The 22,168-nt window shown below is 32.8% G+C and overlaps 1 protein-coding gene across 1 annotated transcript in view; it reads left to right on the top strand.

The window, feature by feature from the left end:
- The window catches only part of LOC124369185 (homeobox protein Hox-B4-like), a 58,379-nt gene extending 38,197 nt beyond the window's left edge, over positions 1-20,182 (top strand). The window contains exons 4-5 of the mRNA XM_046826997.1: positions 12,940-13,097; positions 17,181-20,182. Of these exons, the coding sequence (XP_046682953.1) occupies positions 12,940-13,097; positions 17,181-17,495 (473 nt within the window). The 3' untranslated portion in view covers positions 17,496-20,182. The remainder of the gene's footprint in view (positions 1-12,939; positions 13,098-17,180) is intronic.
- The last annotated feature ends 1,986 nt before the right edge of the window (positions 20,183-22,168 follow it).

Below are 22,168 nucleotides of genomic sequence, written 5' to 3'. Positions count from 1 at the left end.
TTGTGGGGAGTTCTTTACAACTAACCTCTGCAGTTAGCCGTTTGACCGCTAGACATTTTAGTCGGGGCGGTCTGAAACACTGCAAAGTATTCAATAATGTTAAATATACTATAATTTTACCCAAGCACGATACATGGCTATTTCAGTTATATTTTTACAATATTTCTATGTAGAAAGAGACCAAAGTTATTCTTAAATTAAAGAACTGTTTTTTTTTATGAAAACTGTAAAATTGCATTTTTTCTACAATTTTTTTCTATTTTATGCTTTTTAGTCTATAATAATATTACATTATTATTTCTAATGTGTAGGGAGCTATCTTAGAAGTTGTATCCGAACAAATTTTAAAATGTTCTCTGTAAAAGGGCTTTCTGACTTTAACCCGTTTAAATCATAGTTTTTTTATTGCGTTCTTTTCTGTTAGGTAAACGTGTAGTTTATCAAAATTTGTGACGAGTGTGGCCTTAAATACTTTAGCCTAGCTACTCGTCGCCTGGCGGAAATTATCATATCGGAAATGTATCGGGGAAGTCGTGCTATTCATGGGCACATTTTAGTATGGGTTGTTAAGGACTCTTACACCGTAGTTTATGTTTAAATAAAACACTTGAAATTATGAGGCATAAGATATAGTTTTGCTTAATGGTAATATATAGTAGATCTCTAACCAAAGAATTTTATAAGTTTTCCGAACCTTGGGAGATGCTGGCTCCTTGTCTTCCCGTTCCTTTAATTCACTGCTGATACGAAAAATGCATAATATTGAATAAAAGAAAGTATAATATTGTATAAGCATTACCAACAATCTTTTAGCAATACTTTATTGCAAAATAGTGCGAATAAATAACTATAGTTTTATAACTGTAAAACGTTGTTGGGTAAAGTGAGTACCGCACATTTTTCATTATAAAAGATACGATTTGTGCTTACTAATGTTGTGGAATGTACGATTCGCATTATGGTATGCTCAAACAAATTTTATTTCACTGAAACTAATATCTTAAAGAAAAATCAAGAGAAGGCGAATTACATAGAACGATAAGGTGAAGCCAATGCACAGGCGTAGGGGTTAACACATATCTATTTCTGTTAAACTCACACAGAACTTTGAGCAAGACTTTGTACAGAATAAGATATAAATTGCGCATATCATTAAAAACAACTGAATACAAAATTTCAGAAATATGATGGATTTATTTGTGCAAATATGTGTAAAATCTATCTAGTATATCCAAAACAAAATACATTACTTTGGCTGGAAGACGAAACATTCCAAATTGGAAACCGTAATTTACCGTAATTTTGTTTAGTGAAGTTATTGTGCTAAATATTAAAAAGCGAGAAAATGAATTTAGGCCGTACCAGCATTCCTGGTAGCCAGTTTAGTGGTGGATTTAAATCTGAGAATGGAAGAATAAATCTTGGTGGCGCCATTGATTCAGTGGTGGGCTTGCCAAAAGGGGGAGGGAGTTGTACATTTTATCCACGAGTTCAGATATATTTAGTTCTTTCAGTTATTTCCTTGATGGAACATCTTTTTCACTTTTTTGGCGAACAAAAACGTCTAACTCGTAACTACTTTTATTATGTGTATGTTTTATTTATTTGTTTTAAAAGGGTCTAAAAAAGGGAATATTCCGTGTTCTTGTATTATTTTATTTACAATATCAGATAATTACGCTTTCTCTAAATTTAAGCATACAATTATCATTGCTCTAAACGTTCTAGTTTTAGAACCCATTTTCAATTATTACTACGGATACCTTATTATTATTATTATTACAGAACCTGTTAATATTATATGACTTTACATTTGATTTCGTAATTTTTATGTTTATGTGTAACATTTCGGTCTACGAATCAATACAAACAGTAAACGTGTATTATTAAAGCGATGGCAGAGTTAAAATAGTTTATGTAAAAGAATACTCTCCACTGCTATCTCTGTCCAGTAAGGCCAAATACGACTACCAAATCCCTACCGAAGACCTTCCTTATTCTAAAAGACCACTATGAAGTGGGGCCATATATTTCTCTAACACGGTTATGTCTTATAAAATAACCTATAATCATCTTTTAAGTTATTTTTTAGGCTTTAAACACATATTCTCTGCAGAAAGTAGTAATATTTTAATGTGCATCTTCTAGTTGCAATATTTCACGTAGTTTTGATAAATCTTATATTTGCGTTGAATTCGAGGACTTACACAAAGATATTTTGTCACTTAAAGCGATTATGGAGTCACATTTTCAAGTTCACGCGGGAAAACACGAAAATGATTCAACATAACTCCAACGTGCAGAACCATTACCGAGAAAGTTTTGCTCGGATCGACAATGCTCTCTAGCTTTACACCTCAGCCATTCTTAAAATGAATCGGCAGAATTTTCCCGTTGGGGCACATATAAATCAAGAGCCGAGGAAGGGAGAGGTGTTTCCCCCAAATATTCATAAATCTCCACCGCTCCACTGCCATCAACGGCACTGTTAACCATATTTCCCACACGTAGTTTGTAATACATTCTAAGCTTGTGAATGTAATACATCATAAAAACTTACACTTTTAAGAGATTTTGGTAAAGTAACTATTTATGAAGTCTGTAATATGATGATTATACTAAATATTTCAACGAATACATTGGGTAAAATTGAATTCTTATGAAACAGGCCCCTTCATACATTTGACTGTTATCTCACCTTAACGATCCCTAATTACAGTGTAAGAGACCTATTTCGATTTATGTAAACCATATTCAGTCACGGAACCATACGTTAGTCAGGAAACTTACATTTTCTATCAAACACTTCGGAATATGTTGGTACCGTTGATGGTAATAACATAGGTCAAACAAGTAAGAAACCTAAAACATCATAAATTTACAAGACACTAAAATTATGTCCTCGCTTATATGATGATGGTTGGCTATGATAAACTCACAACAGACTGTCATTGTATTATTTGGAATTCGAGTGGTAATTTCATGTTGACACTCGTTTATTATCATGTAACTGTTGTATGTGGTAGGTGAAAAAATTATGACTTAGGTTCGTTAAATGTCATTAAGGTGTAGAATATGATGTTACTGTGACACTTCTTCTAGCTACTCAGGATGTTTGTGGGTTCTATTTGGATTGAGTTATTTAAAACCACACACACACACACACACACACACACACACACACACACACACACACACACACACACACACACACACACACACACACACACACACACACACACACACACACACACACACACACACACACCACACACACACACACACACACACACACACACACACACACACACACACACACACACACACACACACACACACACACACACACACACACACACACACACACACACACACACACACACACACACACACACACACACACACCACACACACACACACACACACACACACACACACACACACACACACACACACACACACACACACACACACACACACACACACACACACACACACACACACACACCACACACACACACACACACACACACACACACACACACACACACACACACACACACACACACACACACACACACACACACACACACACACACACACACACACACACACACACACACACATGACAATGTTGTAACCTATTGAGTTTAACGACACTAATATATGTTAATTCCTTATTTATTTATCATTAACGAATCATGACTAATAAAACATGGGGAGTTACGGCTAAAGACCGTAGCATCGTGTAGGCTGTACCTCCCAATGTGCACATATACACAAAGGACTTTCAGTACGTACGTACACAAAGTGCGCTATTTTCTATTATGGTGATTTCTAAAATATTTATGCAATATACAATGCGGCTCTTTAAGGTTCAATGTTGTGATTATTTCAACAGCCGCCATTTTGTAATGAATAAAGTTTTAAAGTGTGGTTTCCGGCATTATCTCCTGATAATATTATCTCTATTTAAATTATATGCATTCAGGATTCCCAGACACTCCCCACGGTCTCCCCAATGTAGGCGTGTGATGGATATTGAAAAAAATAGTTAAGATAGCCAGTAATTTAAGTAGTTAAGATAATACTGTGGAAATTTTGTTAATGAACTAGTAAAGGTTAAAGAAATGTTGGTATCCAGATATTTTACACGCTCTATACATAATATATATAATTTTAGTTCAACACTATTTAATATTGAACACTAGAAATCGAAATTTTTGGAAACCAACATTTATTTCCATTCTATAATCGATTCACTAGTTAAAATTTCAAATTATATATTTAAATTTATCCTGTATTTTTATCTAAATTCCATGACATTTATTATCTTAATTCCCTCATTTTTATGTTCAAGTATTTAAATGTATACATACTTCTCATTTAAATGAAAAATAACCAATCATATTATTAGTTAGAATATTTGGCAACTTTCCTGAAACTTCATTAAGTATGTTAAAAAGCCCAATCCATTACTTGTTTAAATTTATCTATCTACCTATGATTTATCAAAGCCATGTCAATAATCATCAGAAGTGTTGCACGTAACGACTGTGGTGCGCTCACGCGCGTCTAGAGCTGCTGTACAGGCTCTAAGTGACAGATGGGCGCTCCTCCTAACGCGATTAAGTGCACCGTATTTGCTATTTTTGTTAAGTGCTAATTCCCATTGTCAAAAGCCCTGGCCTCGATATGGCCAAACTGTCTACCCCGCCTGCGAATGCTATTCTAATTCTGAGTAATTGGATGGCAATGGTCCTAAAACAAACTAGGGGACACCGTGACTCGCTTCGTTTGCTAAACTTTGTCCATTATCGATCTTCTACGCAGCGAGAGCACCCTCTGTCGTTTAGGACAGTTTAGGGTCCAAATTTGCCGGTAGAAATAGAGATTATATTGACTTTAAATACGCACAAATTTAAATGTTCTTGTTTAGCTAGTGTATTTACGATGCCTACCACCTGCAATAAAAATTATTTTCATCAAAGCCTGTTTATAAGTTTATATATAATTTTCTGTCCCAGTAAAAAGGTTTTGATTGACAATCAATATTAGTTTTTATATTTATTGATCAGAACTTCCACTAAACCTTCCACCACGATTCAATGTTCTGTCTCCTTATAAATTCAAATATCTTGTTGCCTATCCAAACAACTTAACAAACGGTTATAGAATTCACATGTCTTGGTATTCTTGGTGAATCAGCTTTCTTTATCAAAAATGTAGTATTGGTTTAAACTTGTGTATTGAACAGCATAGTGGCGGACGTTGATTTGATTCAATTTCAAAATATATGTAAATAAATACAATTATTTATATAGGAAATAACACTAAACTCAACGTTTTAAATTTTGTTTTTACTACAATGTTCACAATAATCGAGTATATCCAAGGATCGGAGTATGCTCCAGTCGAGTAAACGTCATGACCATTTCCTGAGAGAGGAATGTTATATATTTAATTTCTTTAAACAGTATTATGTGTGTATCCAGAAGTTTTGAAACCCGTAGTTTTCCCAATGCTATCAATGGACGCCACCCCTTTCCCAGCTGGCACCCAATACCCCAAAACATGGAGATTTCTTGGTTAAATCCTAACCTCCATCTCTCAACCAAAACTACATATGTCCATGGGCCGATAACATTTTCGATTGCTAGCAACGTTTTACGTAACTTTTTGTCTTGTATAGTACTTTAAAAATAAATATTTTAAATGTATTATAACAAAAATATATGACAAAAATAACCTATGGCAGTGAAGGGAGTTCGGGTTGTTTATGATTGATGGTTTAGGATTAGGAACATTGTAAAGTTATATAGCGTTGTTGTAAATGTGAACCAATTATTTAATGTTTTTACAATAATATAATTTCATCCATTAACTGACAGGAATGTTCTTTATAAACTTTGCGATTACTGCATAGTTGTTAAGTAGATTCAAATTGTAGAAGATTGTATTGTTTGAGCCACATAAATGTTCCTTTGTCTCCTGTTATGTGTATTCATGAACTGTTTTGTTAATATTTCTTCTTGTTCTTTTATGGCATCCTTTGTGTAATACTCTATTTACAGATTATTTCATTATATCTCGATCAATTCACCCTTAAATTTTGTTCATCTTGATTAATAGAGGTCCTTAGATTGCCATTTAACCTCTATCTTTGTGCCAGGTTTTACTCTTATTGTTCCACTTTTTTATTAATATTTCAGAATAAATAGTTCTTAACTATAATTAGAAGCAATAATTGTAGTAATGTATTTATATACTTGTAATAGAACCTTTAGATTAGGTGAATATACGTGTATTATCGCAGTTCGTAAAATATTTATTTCATAAACAGACAGTGACAAATACAATATTGGTGGCAATGAGGAGTAGATGGAATATACAGTAAGTGAGAGGAGTAATAAAGGGGTAGACTATAAAGATACACGGGATAGGACTTAAGTGAGGAATAGGAAGTGAAATAGAATAAGAAACTGGGACTGAAAGGGAGTGAGAGTAAGAGAATGGTAAAGTAAAAAGCAGCAAGGGAGAGGTGGAGAGAAGGAGAGAAATAGAGAGAGGGGTGATGAGTGAGGGAGAGGGAATAGAAGTAAACGAAGCGTGTAATGATGAGCATTGCTGTTTACAATAGGAGATCGTCCCCATCTGTTAGGCGCTCGCCGCCCATAAATAAAGTAAAGCCCTTACAGCGGCCTATAATTGAATCACTTAACGGCTCGCTGCTAAACTAATTGTACAAATTGCGCCACCTCGTCATGGCTGTGAGGGGGTGAGACTTATCGGGTCCGCAGTCCGCAGCTTGTTGTCATTATATTTATACGATATAGTTACACATTTCTACAGTGCACACGTACGTACGTTAAAACGATTCATTATTTTCGTGTCTCTCTACACAAATACAGTTTTCTCAACAACGGTTTCTCAATAAAGCAGCTTCATTGATATTTTGATTGCAAGCATAAGCCAACTAGAGCAGACCGAATTATTATAAAGTTTTATAAATTAATGTTTTTAAATTTAAACGCTAACATTTGATATCTTCTGTTCAAATTTGAAAGAAAGATGGTAGGGATTAACGTTTGAACAAAGGATTAATAAACGTAAAAAGTTGGGGTTCAAATGTTTCCTCATGCAGACAACAATATAGAACGTATTTAAATAAAGTTCTTTCGCAGCATTTTGAATGCCGCTCTATAATTCTTTGTCGTGCTTTCGGTTCTTAAAGATTTCAAGTATGAATCGCTAGCATACATTTTTTGAATATAACCCAATCTGGTTTTCATTCAAGGAAACCTTTGAATTGGTTAACATTTATTGAATACTGAGTAAGTGTTTAAATGTATAATAATAATTATGTGACAATAAAAAATAAGTTTGGAGACAATACTCTAAATTAGCTAATGTAGTGTGAGTGGGCGAGACTTGTCAGGTCTGCAGTCTGCAACTTTTTGTCATTATATTTCTACGATATAGTTACACTTTTTACAGTGAACACGTACGTACATTATAACGGTTATTACCTTGGGTTTGCAAAATTTTACTTTAAAAAAGTAAAAATAAACTTAAATAACTAAAAAGTATTTAAATGAAAAGGTGAATACTCGTATTTTGATCCAGCAGTTTATTGTGGACTTATTTTAAAATAAAACAACTAATAACAACATAGCAGATAGTCTAAATAATTGTGTTTCAAAGATTCATTAAAATGGTTTTTGAATACATTAAAGACACTGGTTGTAGTGACTGGTATAATGAATCTTGATGGGTATACTAAAATCCAAATTAAATAAGTCTTGTTTGGCAGATGCTCTTCACTTTTTTAAATGCCCGATCTTACGAAATCCAGCGATTAAAATAAATAACCATTTAAACACAGCAGCCGAACATTTGGACCGTATTGATACACTAAGATTATTGTTCACAACTGATCCATAAGAAAGGAATGTGAAATTAAAAATAATTTTACAAGTACGAATGTGGTATTAGATTTTTTTTAAAGTAATATTTTGTCCCCCTACTAACTAGGTCCAAAAAATATCGCATTGTTTTGGGAATACTAAATATAAATTGGAGGTACCAATACCAATATAGGGTATCAAGGTAGTTATTTCTTAAAAACTCAAACTACAGGCTGAAATATATGATACCCACGACTGTAGATAAATAACCAAAATAGAAATTTTAATTATTTTGGTTATTTTAGAATAGAAATTTTAAGATATTCAAACAACGCATTACGTATTCTCTTCTGTTACAACGACAAAAACACAATATAGAACGATAACTTCTTTAACACATAATAGTGAGGGATATGAAATTTAAAGTTTTTGAATCCGAATACATGTTTTGTGACACTATACCACTACCAGCACGGGTCCTTCAGAGGTCGTTCGGCATTCTCAAATTGTTGTCTATTACATTGTGATTACATCAAGTTAATACTTTGCCTTTGCCAAGCCTTCAGCGTTTAGGAGGGAACCCAATGTGGATTTCTCCTCTACCTTTACTCATTGAATCAATTCATGAATAAATCTTTTAGAAAGGACATGTTGAGTGCGATTTGATAATGTATATTTTGGGAGTTTTGTGTCGCTATTCAGGAGTTTCTCAAGGCTCCAATTAGAACTTCTTTTACTTGTTGTTTATTAACGAAGTGACTCCATTTTGAATGTTACGTGCACAGAATTAGCCAGTATTCTGTTACGAAATGAGTTGAAATAAACCACACGCGCCTTTACCTAATTAAAGCGGCGTTAGGAAGTTTTATTTAAAAAAATACTTTCTTAAATATTTACCGCAATTGAAAGCTGTGCAATAAATAAAAATTAAATCCTGACAGATTTGTGAATTTGATAAATTCCTAGCTGAACTCTGAGTACGTTAATACTGTTAGATCGAAAACTTGAGGGCTTTGTGTTTTGTTTTGGGACTTGATCTCATTTTCAACAAAGGAAAAAGTTACGCTTGACATTTCTTACGTCCAAAGAAAGTTTGAGTATGCCATCATTGTTTGAACTGGTTTTAGAGTACAAAAAAATGTAGCAATTGAGGCTACTTAGAGAAATGCGCTTTAGTAGAATTTTTGGACGAGTGGATGTTATTAAACAAGTTCGCATTTCTGTTCATTCAAACACATACATGCTGCATCTGATATATTGGCTTTCTGCAGATTTTTGCTCTTTAGTAATGTACCAGAATAAAATATATAGGTCTAAGATCCGGTATATATTTTACGTTTGACAAATCCGTTCGCTATGTACTGACAACGCAAACACATAAAATTTAACAGGTTAGAACTATAGTAATGATGGTCATGTTAAAGAAAGTAAAACCTGCATGCAAACTGTATTATGACAATGGCGCTGATATATTATGAATTGGCTATTCATGAGACATAATTTCAATAACTGGGCTATTTACCATTTAGAAGCGGTGTAATATAACACATCAACCACAAGTAATCAAACCTATGATAACAAACACCAGCTAGCTACTCACGGGTAAGCAAGTAGCGACTCAGTCACATTTGGGTAATCAGTGATCTATCGATGCACTAGCTACTTACTCATGTGTAAGCAAGTAGCGACACGATGATTATGGTTATCGAACTCACTTTAGCGTAGCCATCCACGTGTAAGCATTGTTATGGTAGCATGGACTAATTTATTACCTTCGGGTAAGCAGTCGTGACAGCATACCCTGGTATTCCCCGGATAAATTAGCCTGGATTAGTGGGGTTAATTGCGTAACACTCTAATTTTACTGCTGGGTAACTTGTCTGTTTCGACTGTCAACTTCTGTATACTAAGCGCAATATTTAATATATTGTTTTCATTTCTGCTTGTTAAACATGTGATGAGGTCAGAAGAAAAGAGAGGATAGTAGTTTTCACTATCTATATAATAATATTTGTAAGACACATCGATGGCAAAATTGCTTAATTTTACTGTTATCAATTGATACTTTTATGACGGTAGATTCTCTAACTTAGTAAATACCACTCTGCAACATCACAGTTTGTAGAATAGTCGCTACTATTTAGTGGTTCTATTATCACAAAACCGATCTCGTCTAACTGCAGACAGCGGCGCGACGGGCACCACCTCCCACTGACTGCTCGCTATAAGCTATTGTCGGTGACACCAGTTATATATGTGTTGGAGGGGATGAGGGAGGGGTGCTCTTCTCATGCTAAGTACCCCCCGCCGCACGCTTTTTGTGGTACCAATTAGTTTAATAAACACAGCTTAGGGTGCTGCTGCCGGTCGAAAACTGTCAGGAATTAAACGATCCTTGATTACAATGAGCGCTCCTTTCATCGGTGATCTTGATTTACCGCAGTTAGGGGAGAGCCCTGGGCGCCTCACGTGCCGACCGGTATCTATAGCTCCGGCTTGTGCGAGTTTACCCCCGAGATCGATATGGTCCAGTGAATAGTCCCTACTAACAGATAACAGGTCAACACTTTACAAGTAGCTATATATCATTACAGTGAGATACGAACTAAGCAAATGAATTGTAGGTTAAAACACTATGATCGCTTTATTTGTAATAGTGTGATTCATAGCGGCACATTAAAACGACACATCAAATGACTAATGAACTTCTATATTATGATAATGCAAAAATAATAACAGTTAAGAAACAACTGTGAAACTATTGTTTAATACAACGCGATACTGTAGGCCTACTTCACAACAGGTGCTCATTATCAATTTATCATATGATATTGCAGTCACAAAAATAGTTTCTCTGATTTTTTATTTTTCTATTATTGACATTTAGAAAATGTTCGATGATACTTATATTTTCAAACTAAGACTCAAATAGAGTTACATCATAGAGCTTAACTATACGTATTTAAAGCAGTATATTCCAATGTACAATAATTTAAATTATGATACAGAACTCAGCGTAAAAAGCATATGTGTATAATTTATATCAGCGTCGAGTAGATAATAAATGAAAATATGGTTTAGACTCGTTTAAGGGATGTAATTAGTTTTGAAACTGAGGAATATTTTATTTTAATGTTTGTTTTATTTTACTTCTATAAAAGAATTATAATGCAAAATTGCAATGTTCTAAAGTCAACTGTTATTCTTATTAATTTTAAATGTTAAATACGATTCAGTATATAGACAATGACATAACAAGTGATTAAAATATTATATAGCTTATAAAATATAAGTATACAGCTATTTTCGATAAGTTACTGGCCACTCTATTTTTGAAACTATTACTTTATTTCTCAGGCTATTTGTTGATAGATAGTGGTTTAGGTTTCATCAGACTTAGGTCCCAAAATATTGTTTACAATGGAAGTCCTCCTGGTAAATGTCATATAAAGAAATGTAACAACTGGAATGTAATTTACTTAAATTTGTGAATTTAAAAAAAATACAACATTTAAAGATATTTTGTTTCACCAGGCAAATTTAAGGTTAGGAAGCCATCTCTGACACTTAATCTGGGGACCAAAGGCTTAAGGGCCGGATGTTAAGTTTTGCCCCATAAGAACAATGTTAAACTTCAAACCACTCTATGCCCTTGTCGTAGAGTTTAGAAGATATATAATTTTAAAGATACAATTCATACTCATCCCCAGGTTTTTTTTACTTTTTCTTCAAAGCATTATATTTTGGAATATTCAAACATTTAAGTATTGAGCATGTTTTTTGAATAACAGATAAAAATATGTTTTTTATTTGTAAAAACCTTGAGGCAACGTAATAATTATATCTTTAAAATGAGACATCCTCCACAGTTGTACAATGAAAATAAGGATGAAAAATGTTTGAGGTTTTAAATTGTTCTTGTGGGATTAAAAATCAATATGGCTGCCAAGTACAGTCGGCTCTTAAAGGTGACATTCGAACCAACAAAAGTTGCTCAGCGGTCACTCATCTATGGAGCAGCTACACTGGCAATTGTTTGACTGTAACTTTCGGTAACCGTCCGAATAGTCTAGACTGCGCCATTGGCAAACCTCAATATATCTACGCCACATCTCGGCTTTCGATACAGAAATGCCTTGTGGGAGTTCTGGATAGCCATAACTACTGGTAACAAGTGTGTATCATATAACATGTCAATATTATCAGACGATACTACTCGATGTTGGAAACACTTGCGAAGTACGAGTGCATGTGGTGTCTGAAATACAAATGTTGCGTGTTAGGGTTTCAAAAACCATCGGAGATCTGAGAGAGCTACACGTTTGGTGTGTCACATTGACCATGGTTTACACGATAGTCTACTGTTGGCACTGTGGTACAGAAGCAATTGTGGATACTGATGACGAATACCGAAATCTCGTAATGATGTATAAACAGTCGACGGATCACAGTTGTATTAAGTGTCTAGCCTTGGAGGTGTTATTCAAACTATTTGTAATTATGTATCAGACCATTAAAAAAACCATACAAATCGGAATTATTACTCTACGTAGTCTTTTTGTCTATTCTACAGAACAAGAATTCGGGAAACTACTGGATAAGGTTTAAAGGGTTACAAACCCCCACCTGCTAGGAGGAGTTGTAGATGGGCTCGTATTTAAAAATTCTGATTGTCAACAAATCTGACTGACTGTCTGACTAAGTCTTACTGTCTGTCACCTAGATCGCTGGAATATAAAATGGCTGTCTATAATTCTCAAGGACCATGTCAGACTAGTACTGTACATTTTATTTATTAGCCATAATAAAATTGTCTATTGAATTAAAGTATGGCTTAGGATAAATCTATACAGTCACAAGGGGATTAATGGTCACAACATAAGGTGTGCCTTTATATAGGTCTATTTATGTATGAAAATAGATATGAACTTTTTAATGTATTCGGCTCAAATACAAGTGTTCATCGAGTATAATAAATTTACATTATTAGGACCTTTTTCATGTACACATTTAATAATCGTATATTTTTCAGGAGCGCATCACGCTTTGATGGGCAAAACCCGAAGGCCTCGTACGGCTTTTACCAGTCAGCAACTCCTCGAGCTAGAGAAACAGTTTCGCCAAAACAAATACTTGTCCAGACCCAAGCGATTTGAAGTGGCGACAAGCCTTATGCTCACAGAAACTCAGGTAAGAGTAAAATTATAATTATTTTGCGGGAGACAAATACATAAAAAAATAACTTCTTGTTAGTTCAAACTTATGTTTGAAATGTTTCATTGAATACATACAAAATGCTTACTTAAGTAATACGAATAGCTCAAGTGGAATATACCTCTACTCGCACTAAAAATCATAGATCTGAAGTAATAATTATCTGATATTTTCTTAGAAACAAACATTTTGTTTGAAATGTTTCATTGAATACATACAAAATGCTTACTTAAGTAATACGAATAGCGCAAGTGGAATATACCTCTACTCGCACTAAAAATCATAGATCTGAAGTAATAATTATCTGATATTTTCTTAGAAACAAACATTTTGTTTAGGCCTACTATAGAAAAAAATAACATTCGCGTTTATTTAAATTTTAATTTTCACGTGGGCATTACAACGTGAGTGTGTAAAATAAGTTGAGTGAACTGGTCTTACAGTGAAGTAAAACTAAGATCTAAAAACCAAAACGAAGAAAATGACTTAATATTAACCCAAATAAAACAATAACAATCTGTGATAAATGAATGCAAAATGGTTGAATACGGCAAAATTAAACCGAAATGTACATAATTTCTCTGAACATATCCAACTACTTTTCTTGTATAAAGTGGTTTTGCTTTATTATAGCTAACCACTACGACCTGTATATTGTATATATCTCGAACGACTAGTTAGTTCTAGTCGGTTCTAGTTCAAATCCATACGAAACATCAACATATTTTGTGGTGTTCCAGAATAAAGACTGGAACAGCAAGAGCACAACTGGCCCGCCCTGGTGCGGTAGTGCTGAAATAAATTAAATGAGCCACTCGGAGGTTAAAATTGAAGCGGTCAAATTCCACCACTGTAACATAGGAAAGTAATCTAACCTTTTCTGATTGTATTGGATGCAACGAACTGAAAAAGTGTTATTTCTAGAGAAGGGTTAGAGGGAGTTATTCAGAGTCTAGGAGCGTGGAAGTTGATTGCAATGATTTAATCACAACGATGCGTAAATTGTTCGCAGCCCACGTTACATTTCCCTGGTCAACCGATACTATTAACTTTGATTGCATTAATTACACTCATTGTAACTAATACAATCAAAAGAGGTGCCAGACTCCTCTTGCTTGAAATATTGCGTCATATCATAACATTAGACATTGGGAGTTGAAGGATTAACGTTGTGTTGCAAGTGAAGTGTTTTGTGTAACACTTGGATCCGATATTATTGAAAGTCTTGATGTATAGAACTTTCACTTCCACATCCGGTAATATAAGGTTTGTAATTTCAATAGGGTCTAGTTATCATAGCAACAGAAAGTGGAGGTGTACAGGTTAGACAAACTAGAAAACGTTTTTATATTAAAGTGTAATTAGACAATCTACGTATGTAGAAAACAATATTAGACGGATAAATCGTTGAATCATAAACAAAAATATGTGCAGCGTAAAATTGGAATTATAACGTTAAGGGAATCGGATACATATCCACAGTATGCACGACGAGATGAGCTGTGTCAACTCTGACGTTGGTGACAACGTTTTTGTTGATAAAGATGTTAGCATGAAGTGGTGTAGGAGTGGCACTAAGTGTTAACATATGTCACAACGCATTATCACAGATAAGCTATCTGTAATAGGTGTTTTGCACCTCTTACCGGTAATGTACAGTATGGTAGCAGTCATCACTAGTACATTAAGCCCCCTGATAACAATGTTCCCAGGAGGGTCTCTCTGAAATAGACCGATCACATCAATCGTGCACGATTAACTTCCTGCAAAAACAACACGCAGTGAAAAGTGCATCATCAATTTTCATTGTTCTTCCCTATAATATGTTGAGGTTGTCGAAAATCGTTGAACAGTTAATATAACATAAACTAATAAACAAATACCCTAACAGAAATTAATTATAGTTTGAAATCATAATAGTAAATTACTAGAATAATAAGGTGCAATTAGTGTTGTTATTTATGTTAATTTCGAACACAACATTAAACAGAACTCGAATTGACTAAGACTCATATTTTTATATTAACATTTTTAGAAAGGTATTCATGACAGAATATTGAGTAAAATTTAATTTAAAAAAAACAACCTTACAATTTACTATTTAAACGTAATAGCATCACATTGAAGTAAAATATACGTTTCGTCTTAGAGCAAGAACGAATTATTTGTGGATCATCATATGTGTTTAGTACTTTCCTCCAAAGAAATGTTGTATATAGTGATAATCTTAGAAAATTCCAAAATAAGTGTAGGCACTGCTGCAACATCAAAAACGTCCTTTATACAGTCGGTTTTCAAGAGTAACAAAAACTCGTCTCTTGTTCGTTGCTTACGTATCTTCCACAGCTGTCACGTCCAAACTTTAAGGCGAACGGTTTACCAAGTTAAATTCGGTTCAAGGTATTCTGAAAGGAATAGGATATCGAGTTCTTGAGAAATGCGTCTATTTTTGAGCGATTTCGATTTTTAAGTAAACTACTTTTCTCCATAGAAAGCTAACAAAACAGTCATATCGATATTGCTTACTTCAAAAAATGTGTTTACTGAGGAGGCGACATAGGAAGGATTTAAAGGAGTAAACAAATTAACACTAGACTTTAAAACCTAAATTTCTATGAAGTCCACTAAAATTCTTCTAATCCCAAGCTCTACAAGTATATGGTGTAGACTGTCAATAACAGAATGGACTATATATGTGTTATCCATTGTGGCAACAGACATACGAATAAGTAAAACACACAGTTAAAATTTAATGAGTTATACAAGTTCATGTGTATGATTATGATCATACCTGATAATGCATCTTATAAACGTGGTTAAGTATTAATACAACCCTCAGCATCCTTATTTTACAAACAATAATTTCATTTTTATTTTCAGTGAATGTACATTTTATGTTCATAATTCTAAGGTAAACTGAATTTATCGAAAAGTCGATAAGTGACAGTGATATGACTGAAAACGGCCAACAAATCTAATTTAAAGTGGAACTTTTCCTGATTTTTAACATCAATTAATAAACATTAATTTTAATAATAAAATTAAAATCATTGGAGCACTATTTAATTACCTTGTAGCGGTAATTACCTATAAATTCACTTGTTAAGTAGTACATGTTCTTGACGATTTGGAAGTTGTAGGTAGTTATTGGCTAATAGGTCATATTATTTCTAATAGTATATCTACGCGTAGAGGAGATTTATTTAAAGTGGTACAATCGCTTTTCAATTGGAATAACGTTTTTGGAATTTGCAAAGAAAACTTTTGTCACAAATCCTTAAGGTGCCATTTCTGAATACAGGAAAAGTAGGGGAAATTTGTTGTATTATTCCAGGAGGAGTGGTAGAACTTTAAAACAGAATTTTGGAAGATCTTATCATAAGGTCTAGACAAAAAATTTTCAACTTAAGGAATATAAGTATATGGCCCTTCTACAGTATGTAAATGAAACATTAGTGGAAGGAGTGGTATAATTTTAATTAATATAAAATGTAATTTCCATAATAACAACTTTATTAAAATATTATAAATATTCTTAAATTATATTCAATCAAAAATACTGTTTCCTTATATCACAAATGAATAAAAACAAGTCACTCTCAACCTATAACTCATGTAGATATTGTACAACTTTAATATTTTCATCTTCAGATGTTCTTAATTTGGGTCACAAATCTATGCCTTAAATGGAAGTATCTAATTAATCTACAGGGATTAACTTCATATGTGAGTATACAGATACATATTAATACATTAGGAATGCCAAATAAAATGGTATTTATAAAGAATTACATTAAATCTCTTAAAATATCATTTTTATAAACAAATAAAGAATGTATGATAAAGATAGCACACAATTCTATTTCAAAATACTCATATTTTACGTTTAAATGATCGATTGATATCAGTACAATCAATCCAAATGGTTGGCAAAATAACGGATAAGGGACCCGTTCTTATCATCAACGAGGATCCAAAAGTTCAAGAGCCAGCATTCACAATATGTCTTTTCTATAAAAACTTCATGCTTCTTGTTGTTGAATTACACTTATGTTGTAGGTGAAAATATGGTTCCAAAACCGACGAATGAAGTGGAAAAGGAGTAAAAAGGCTCAACAGGAGGCGAAATCTACCAAAGAAGACGGCGACAAGAAGACTAATAATCCCGTGGGAAGTAGCGCAAACTGCAATCCTCCCAAGTGCGCCCACGTGCCCTCGCCCAACAGTCGCAACAAGCCGGAGAGTGTGGCTGTGAGGAGTCCTAACTGTCACACAGCACCCAGCGGCACTCTACAGCAGATTGTCCAGCTGGCACAGATGGCGCGACAACGAGACGTGCCGGCCGAGACACTCTACAGACCTTACGTGTCGTAAAACAACTGTTCTAGTTGCGAACTTCACCCGAACGTCTCCACAGTTTTAGAATGATTTTATCATAATATGGACTTGAAACGACTGTACAAGGATATTATTGTATTCCTGGCTCATCTCACGCGTTATCGTGTTAACGACGACTCTCTGGGAGTAGGAAGTGTACCGTTAAATTCTAGATGTAGCACAAAGGACAATGTTGTCAATCTTATAAGAGAATCTCTATGAACTACTTAAAGTCACTGGAATGGACCTTGCTGACATATCTAGAAGGCCTTTCCATTTAATAAGACTACTTTACGAACGATTCTATGTTACCCTATACAAACATAACTTATTACGTACATTTGCACATTAAGAGTTGAACCCGTTATACGAGTATACTAGTATAGCCACATAGCCACATCACGTGTCAGGAACCTCACTAACCACACATCATGTGTTAATCTTATTTGTTTTCTGATACGCAAAAGCAACAGTAAAAACAGTAAAAAAAAGCTTGTTATAGTTAGATTAAACATTTCTTTCCTTTATTTTACAATCATAGCACAAGCTTGAGAACATATATTTTTGGCCTGTAAGTTCTGTGTGTGATAATTCTACAGTGTCGTAGGTATGGAACTTGCTTGGTAATATTGTAAAATATTGCTTAAAAACTTGAATATTCGCAGATAAAAATAGTGCTGGACATCGATTTTTAATATAAAAAGCAACCATTCCTAATTTATTGGTTCTCAAAAGATCTCTGAAGAAAAGAAGCGAGAATGGCAAGTTGCCCTTAACTATAATGGTTCTAATAATTTTAACAATACCCTTATAATATAAAACGATTTATTGTTTTTATCTCTAAATATTAAATTTTTTCACTTAAAGTGTTAATAAGAGATAAAAAGAACTTATATTTTTAATATCACAGGCTGAAATTACATTGTAAATTTAGTTTTTTACTCGTTTAAAATATTTTACAACATGAAAATATTACTTTTTGCATTACATTTCATTAAAGCTCTTAATAACATGAGAATTATCAAGCAAATATCCATACACTATAATTTACATTCTTAAAGCAGTAAACCTGAATTTTAAATTTGCCATAGATTTAAGTTTACAATAGTTGTAAAGAAACCTGTGTGTTTCCCAAAGGTATTGTAGGAAATTTGTAGAAGAAACACAATAGAACATTACGCGTAATATTTTTATTAGAGGCCAAACATCTCGAATTCTCGATTAGTGCTAGACTGAATGTTGTATACAATGTTACTGGTCAATGGATCATTTCTTGACTGTGACATTAATAATCCTGCGAGGTTTTTTTTTTTTTGCTGTAGAAAATATTTTAAGATATGAAACTGAATTATAAAGCTTATCAAATACATATAAGCTGTTCATTACCGCGGTAGGGATATTGTTCCGCAAGTATTCGCATGAGAGAAGAGGATTCACGCAGTTCTCCCCGATTGTGATTTGTCCAAGTCAGAAGTTCGTTCTGCTAACAATGTTATAGTTTTGAAACATTAATCTACCTCGATAGAAAAAAAGATAAATGATGACTGTATCTCAATCGAAGTCTTCTGTAAAACACCATATGCAAATTTATACTTTTACAAATATAGGTTTTGAATTTTAAACATACTATTTAGTAATATTTAAACGTAAGAATTTGCTTAAGTGTTTGTTCTATTGCAGGAAGAGTGAACAATCATGCATAAAAATATACTAATGAAAACTTATTGAATTATGTAACAGGAAATGTACAACATTTTTTTCTTAATGCCAATCATTGTCAAGTACAATTTTTGTCCATTTTGACCACAAAAAGTTATAAGTGATTAAATATTAATTGAATTTTTAATAATTCAAAAAGAACTATATTTTAAAACGTTCTCATAACAATAAATTAGTATTATGTGAACACCCAGCTATAAGTTTCATACAATTTCCAAACTATCTGGAAATTGGAACTATAGCAATGATTTTAAACAATAATTCCTAATCTGGTATGCTAAATTTGTAATACAATAATACTAAGTTGTACTTTTAACACAGGAGTGTTAAATACTTAAATGACTTAAATGATACTTTTAAATGATACCTACCAATACTTTAATTTAGTTCTAACAGCTGTTTAGCAAACAATTTAATATAATTAACCAAGACGGTGACATATAAAGTAATAAAAGGCATGAATTTGTACAAACTAAGTTAGAAAATTTAGTTAAAAAGTCGTTGTTTAGTACAAAATTAGTGTTTTACACATAGTCGTGACAAGACAAAAATCACGCTACTTTTCAAAACGTATCTATAATATTGATTGCCTAATGCCATCAAAGTTTTTATGAAACTAGAATGAAAAATCGAACGAAATAGTTTATGTACACCAGGTTGATTATTCGATGTGTCAAGAACATATTTAAGTAAGCTTAGATAACAGTGACCTTCTTAGCCTTTAATAACTTTCGAAGCTTAAGTGCGAGTACACTAGAACTTACTTTCAAATTCTCAATATATATTGTGGGTTTTCAAGGTTTTTGGAACTGCGCTTTTATTAATTAAAAAAAATAAGAATCCATTGCATTTTCTTACAAATATGAGTATATTTTTTAAAATAAAAAGGGCTTATTATATTTAATACTATGGAAAATGATTTATCGTAAAAGAACAATATTGATTTCGGGACCGAAAATTATAGTTAATACTATTATAATTAAATACAATAATATATATATATATATATATATATATATATATATATATATATAAATATATATAAAACGTAGTCCTGTTTTTTAATTACTCTAAAGAAATTGATGATGGTTTGTGTCACTTAAAGTAACGTAAACCAGATGACTGACAGAAACGATTTATGTGTATAAAGTATAGTAGTTCATAAAAATGTATTTTTACCGATTATGTACGTATTTGTCTTGTATATATTACAATTATCTTAATGTTATGTTTTACACATTTAATAGCTATAAACGTTAATTTAAGCTCAATCATGTAAATATAAATTTTAGCAATGTAAATATCGTATTCCATAGTTTGTGTGTTTTGAGCTTTACCCTTCATGGAACACGGAAGTAAAAGACATCTACTATGATAGTTCACTTGACAAAGTATTATTCGACACGTGATTTTGTTTAATGTTATGAAATAACAATATGTTTCAGCAAATAACAATGTGTTCTGTTTCTGTACGATAACAAAAATATGCATTAAAAATATAATTGGGTTTAAAATTTAGGTTCTGAACGATGACTACATTTGGTGTGGCTGGTGGGACTAAAGAAAATTAAACATTATATTTACCTGAAAACGCCTAAATAAGCTTTTAGATTTTTAAATATTTCTTTGAAAACGTTAAATTGTGTGAAATTTACGATTCCAGATTTCTGGGCAACTATTTGCTCTATAAGTTGTAATGTAATAATCTGAGAAAGGCGTAACTTTGCCACTGGTGATATTGTAATATTTGTACTGTAAGGGTTCAATTTGTTTATAAATAGATAAGGCTGTAATTGTAGTAAGCCTACCACATAGTATGTCATCCTATTTATCCTTATATAGGATTCTTTACTGAAATAGGCTTCGCCCATGATGTTTTGTAACTGGAGAAGGAATCGAACGAATCAATGTTTAGAATAAGTGAAGTAAATGTTTATTTCTACATCATAAATTACATCATTTACACAATTCAGTGCTTTAATGTCATAATTTTTTTCCTCCTGATCGAGATGAAGAAGTGCAATATTATAAATATATAAATATTGAAGATTGTTAATCTTACAATTAATTACAATGTTACGTATGTAACATGAGTCCATAATTTATAATTACCATATACGTATAAGCTTTACATTGCCGGTAGGTAGTCCGTATTCAATGATTTTTACACATTTTATACAAGATTTTAGCAGAGAAATACGTTCATTATTAGCAACTAATTATTTGAAAGACTAAATAAACTTTAAGATTGAATATTCCAAAATATATTATCTAAACTTAATTATCTAAACATCTGAAAAATCTAACTATACAGATGTTGATCTAAAATACAATATTATATTGTATTTTAAAGACTTTTCTGTAAATGGAAAATGTCAAAAACATTTTTATTATTCCAGGAGGAGTTAAGGGCAGGTTAACATGTGAATTTTGTACAATAGTTTCACTGCTCCAGGCGGTGACATGTTTTGCAATGTTTTGACGTATCACGCAGGGAAATTATTTTTTTTTAACTAAGTATCATTTTACAAAATGGCATGTCTTATAACCAACTTTTTTGAGGAAATCCAATTTGTTATAAATAAAAATATGTCATTCCATCCAGTCATCTCTATTATAAATCTTTAAAAAAATATTCTTTAAACTTTAACAGTGTTTAGGCTGCTCATAAGATGCGCCTCAATACTCTTTCAAATGCCTAATCCGTCTCGTAGATTAAAAAAAGTTTTCTACTTTTCCAATTTGTCTGTTCAAAACAAGTATCTCAAAGGGCAATGAGAACAATTTGCAATTGCACACCTTTAAAAATTACAAGACATTTTACGAAACGGGGCATCTTTTATCATTTTAATTACTGAAGATTTGCAGTTGTATAGATGAAGTTATACAGTCCATCAACTGGTTAAAGTCAGTATTGTGACATAGAAAATTAATAGAAGTGAGCTATATTA

Source organism: Homalodisca vitripennis, chromosome X (assembly GCF_021130785.1).
Source record: "Homalodisca vitripennis isolate AUS2020 chromosome X, UT_GWSS_2.1, whole genome shotgun sequence".
Classification (NCBI taxonomy): domain Eukaryota; kingdom Metazoa; phylum Arthropoda; class Insecta; order Hemiptera; family Cicadellidae; genus Homalodisca; species Homalodisca vitripennis.
Note: the sequence above shows the minus strand (reverse complement) of the source record. Positions and strands in the feature narration are given on the sequence as shown.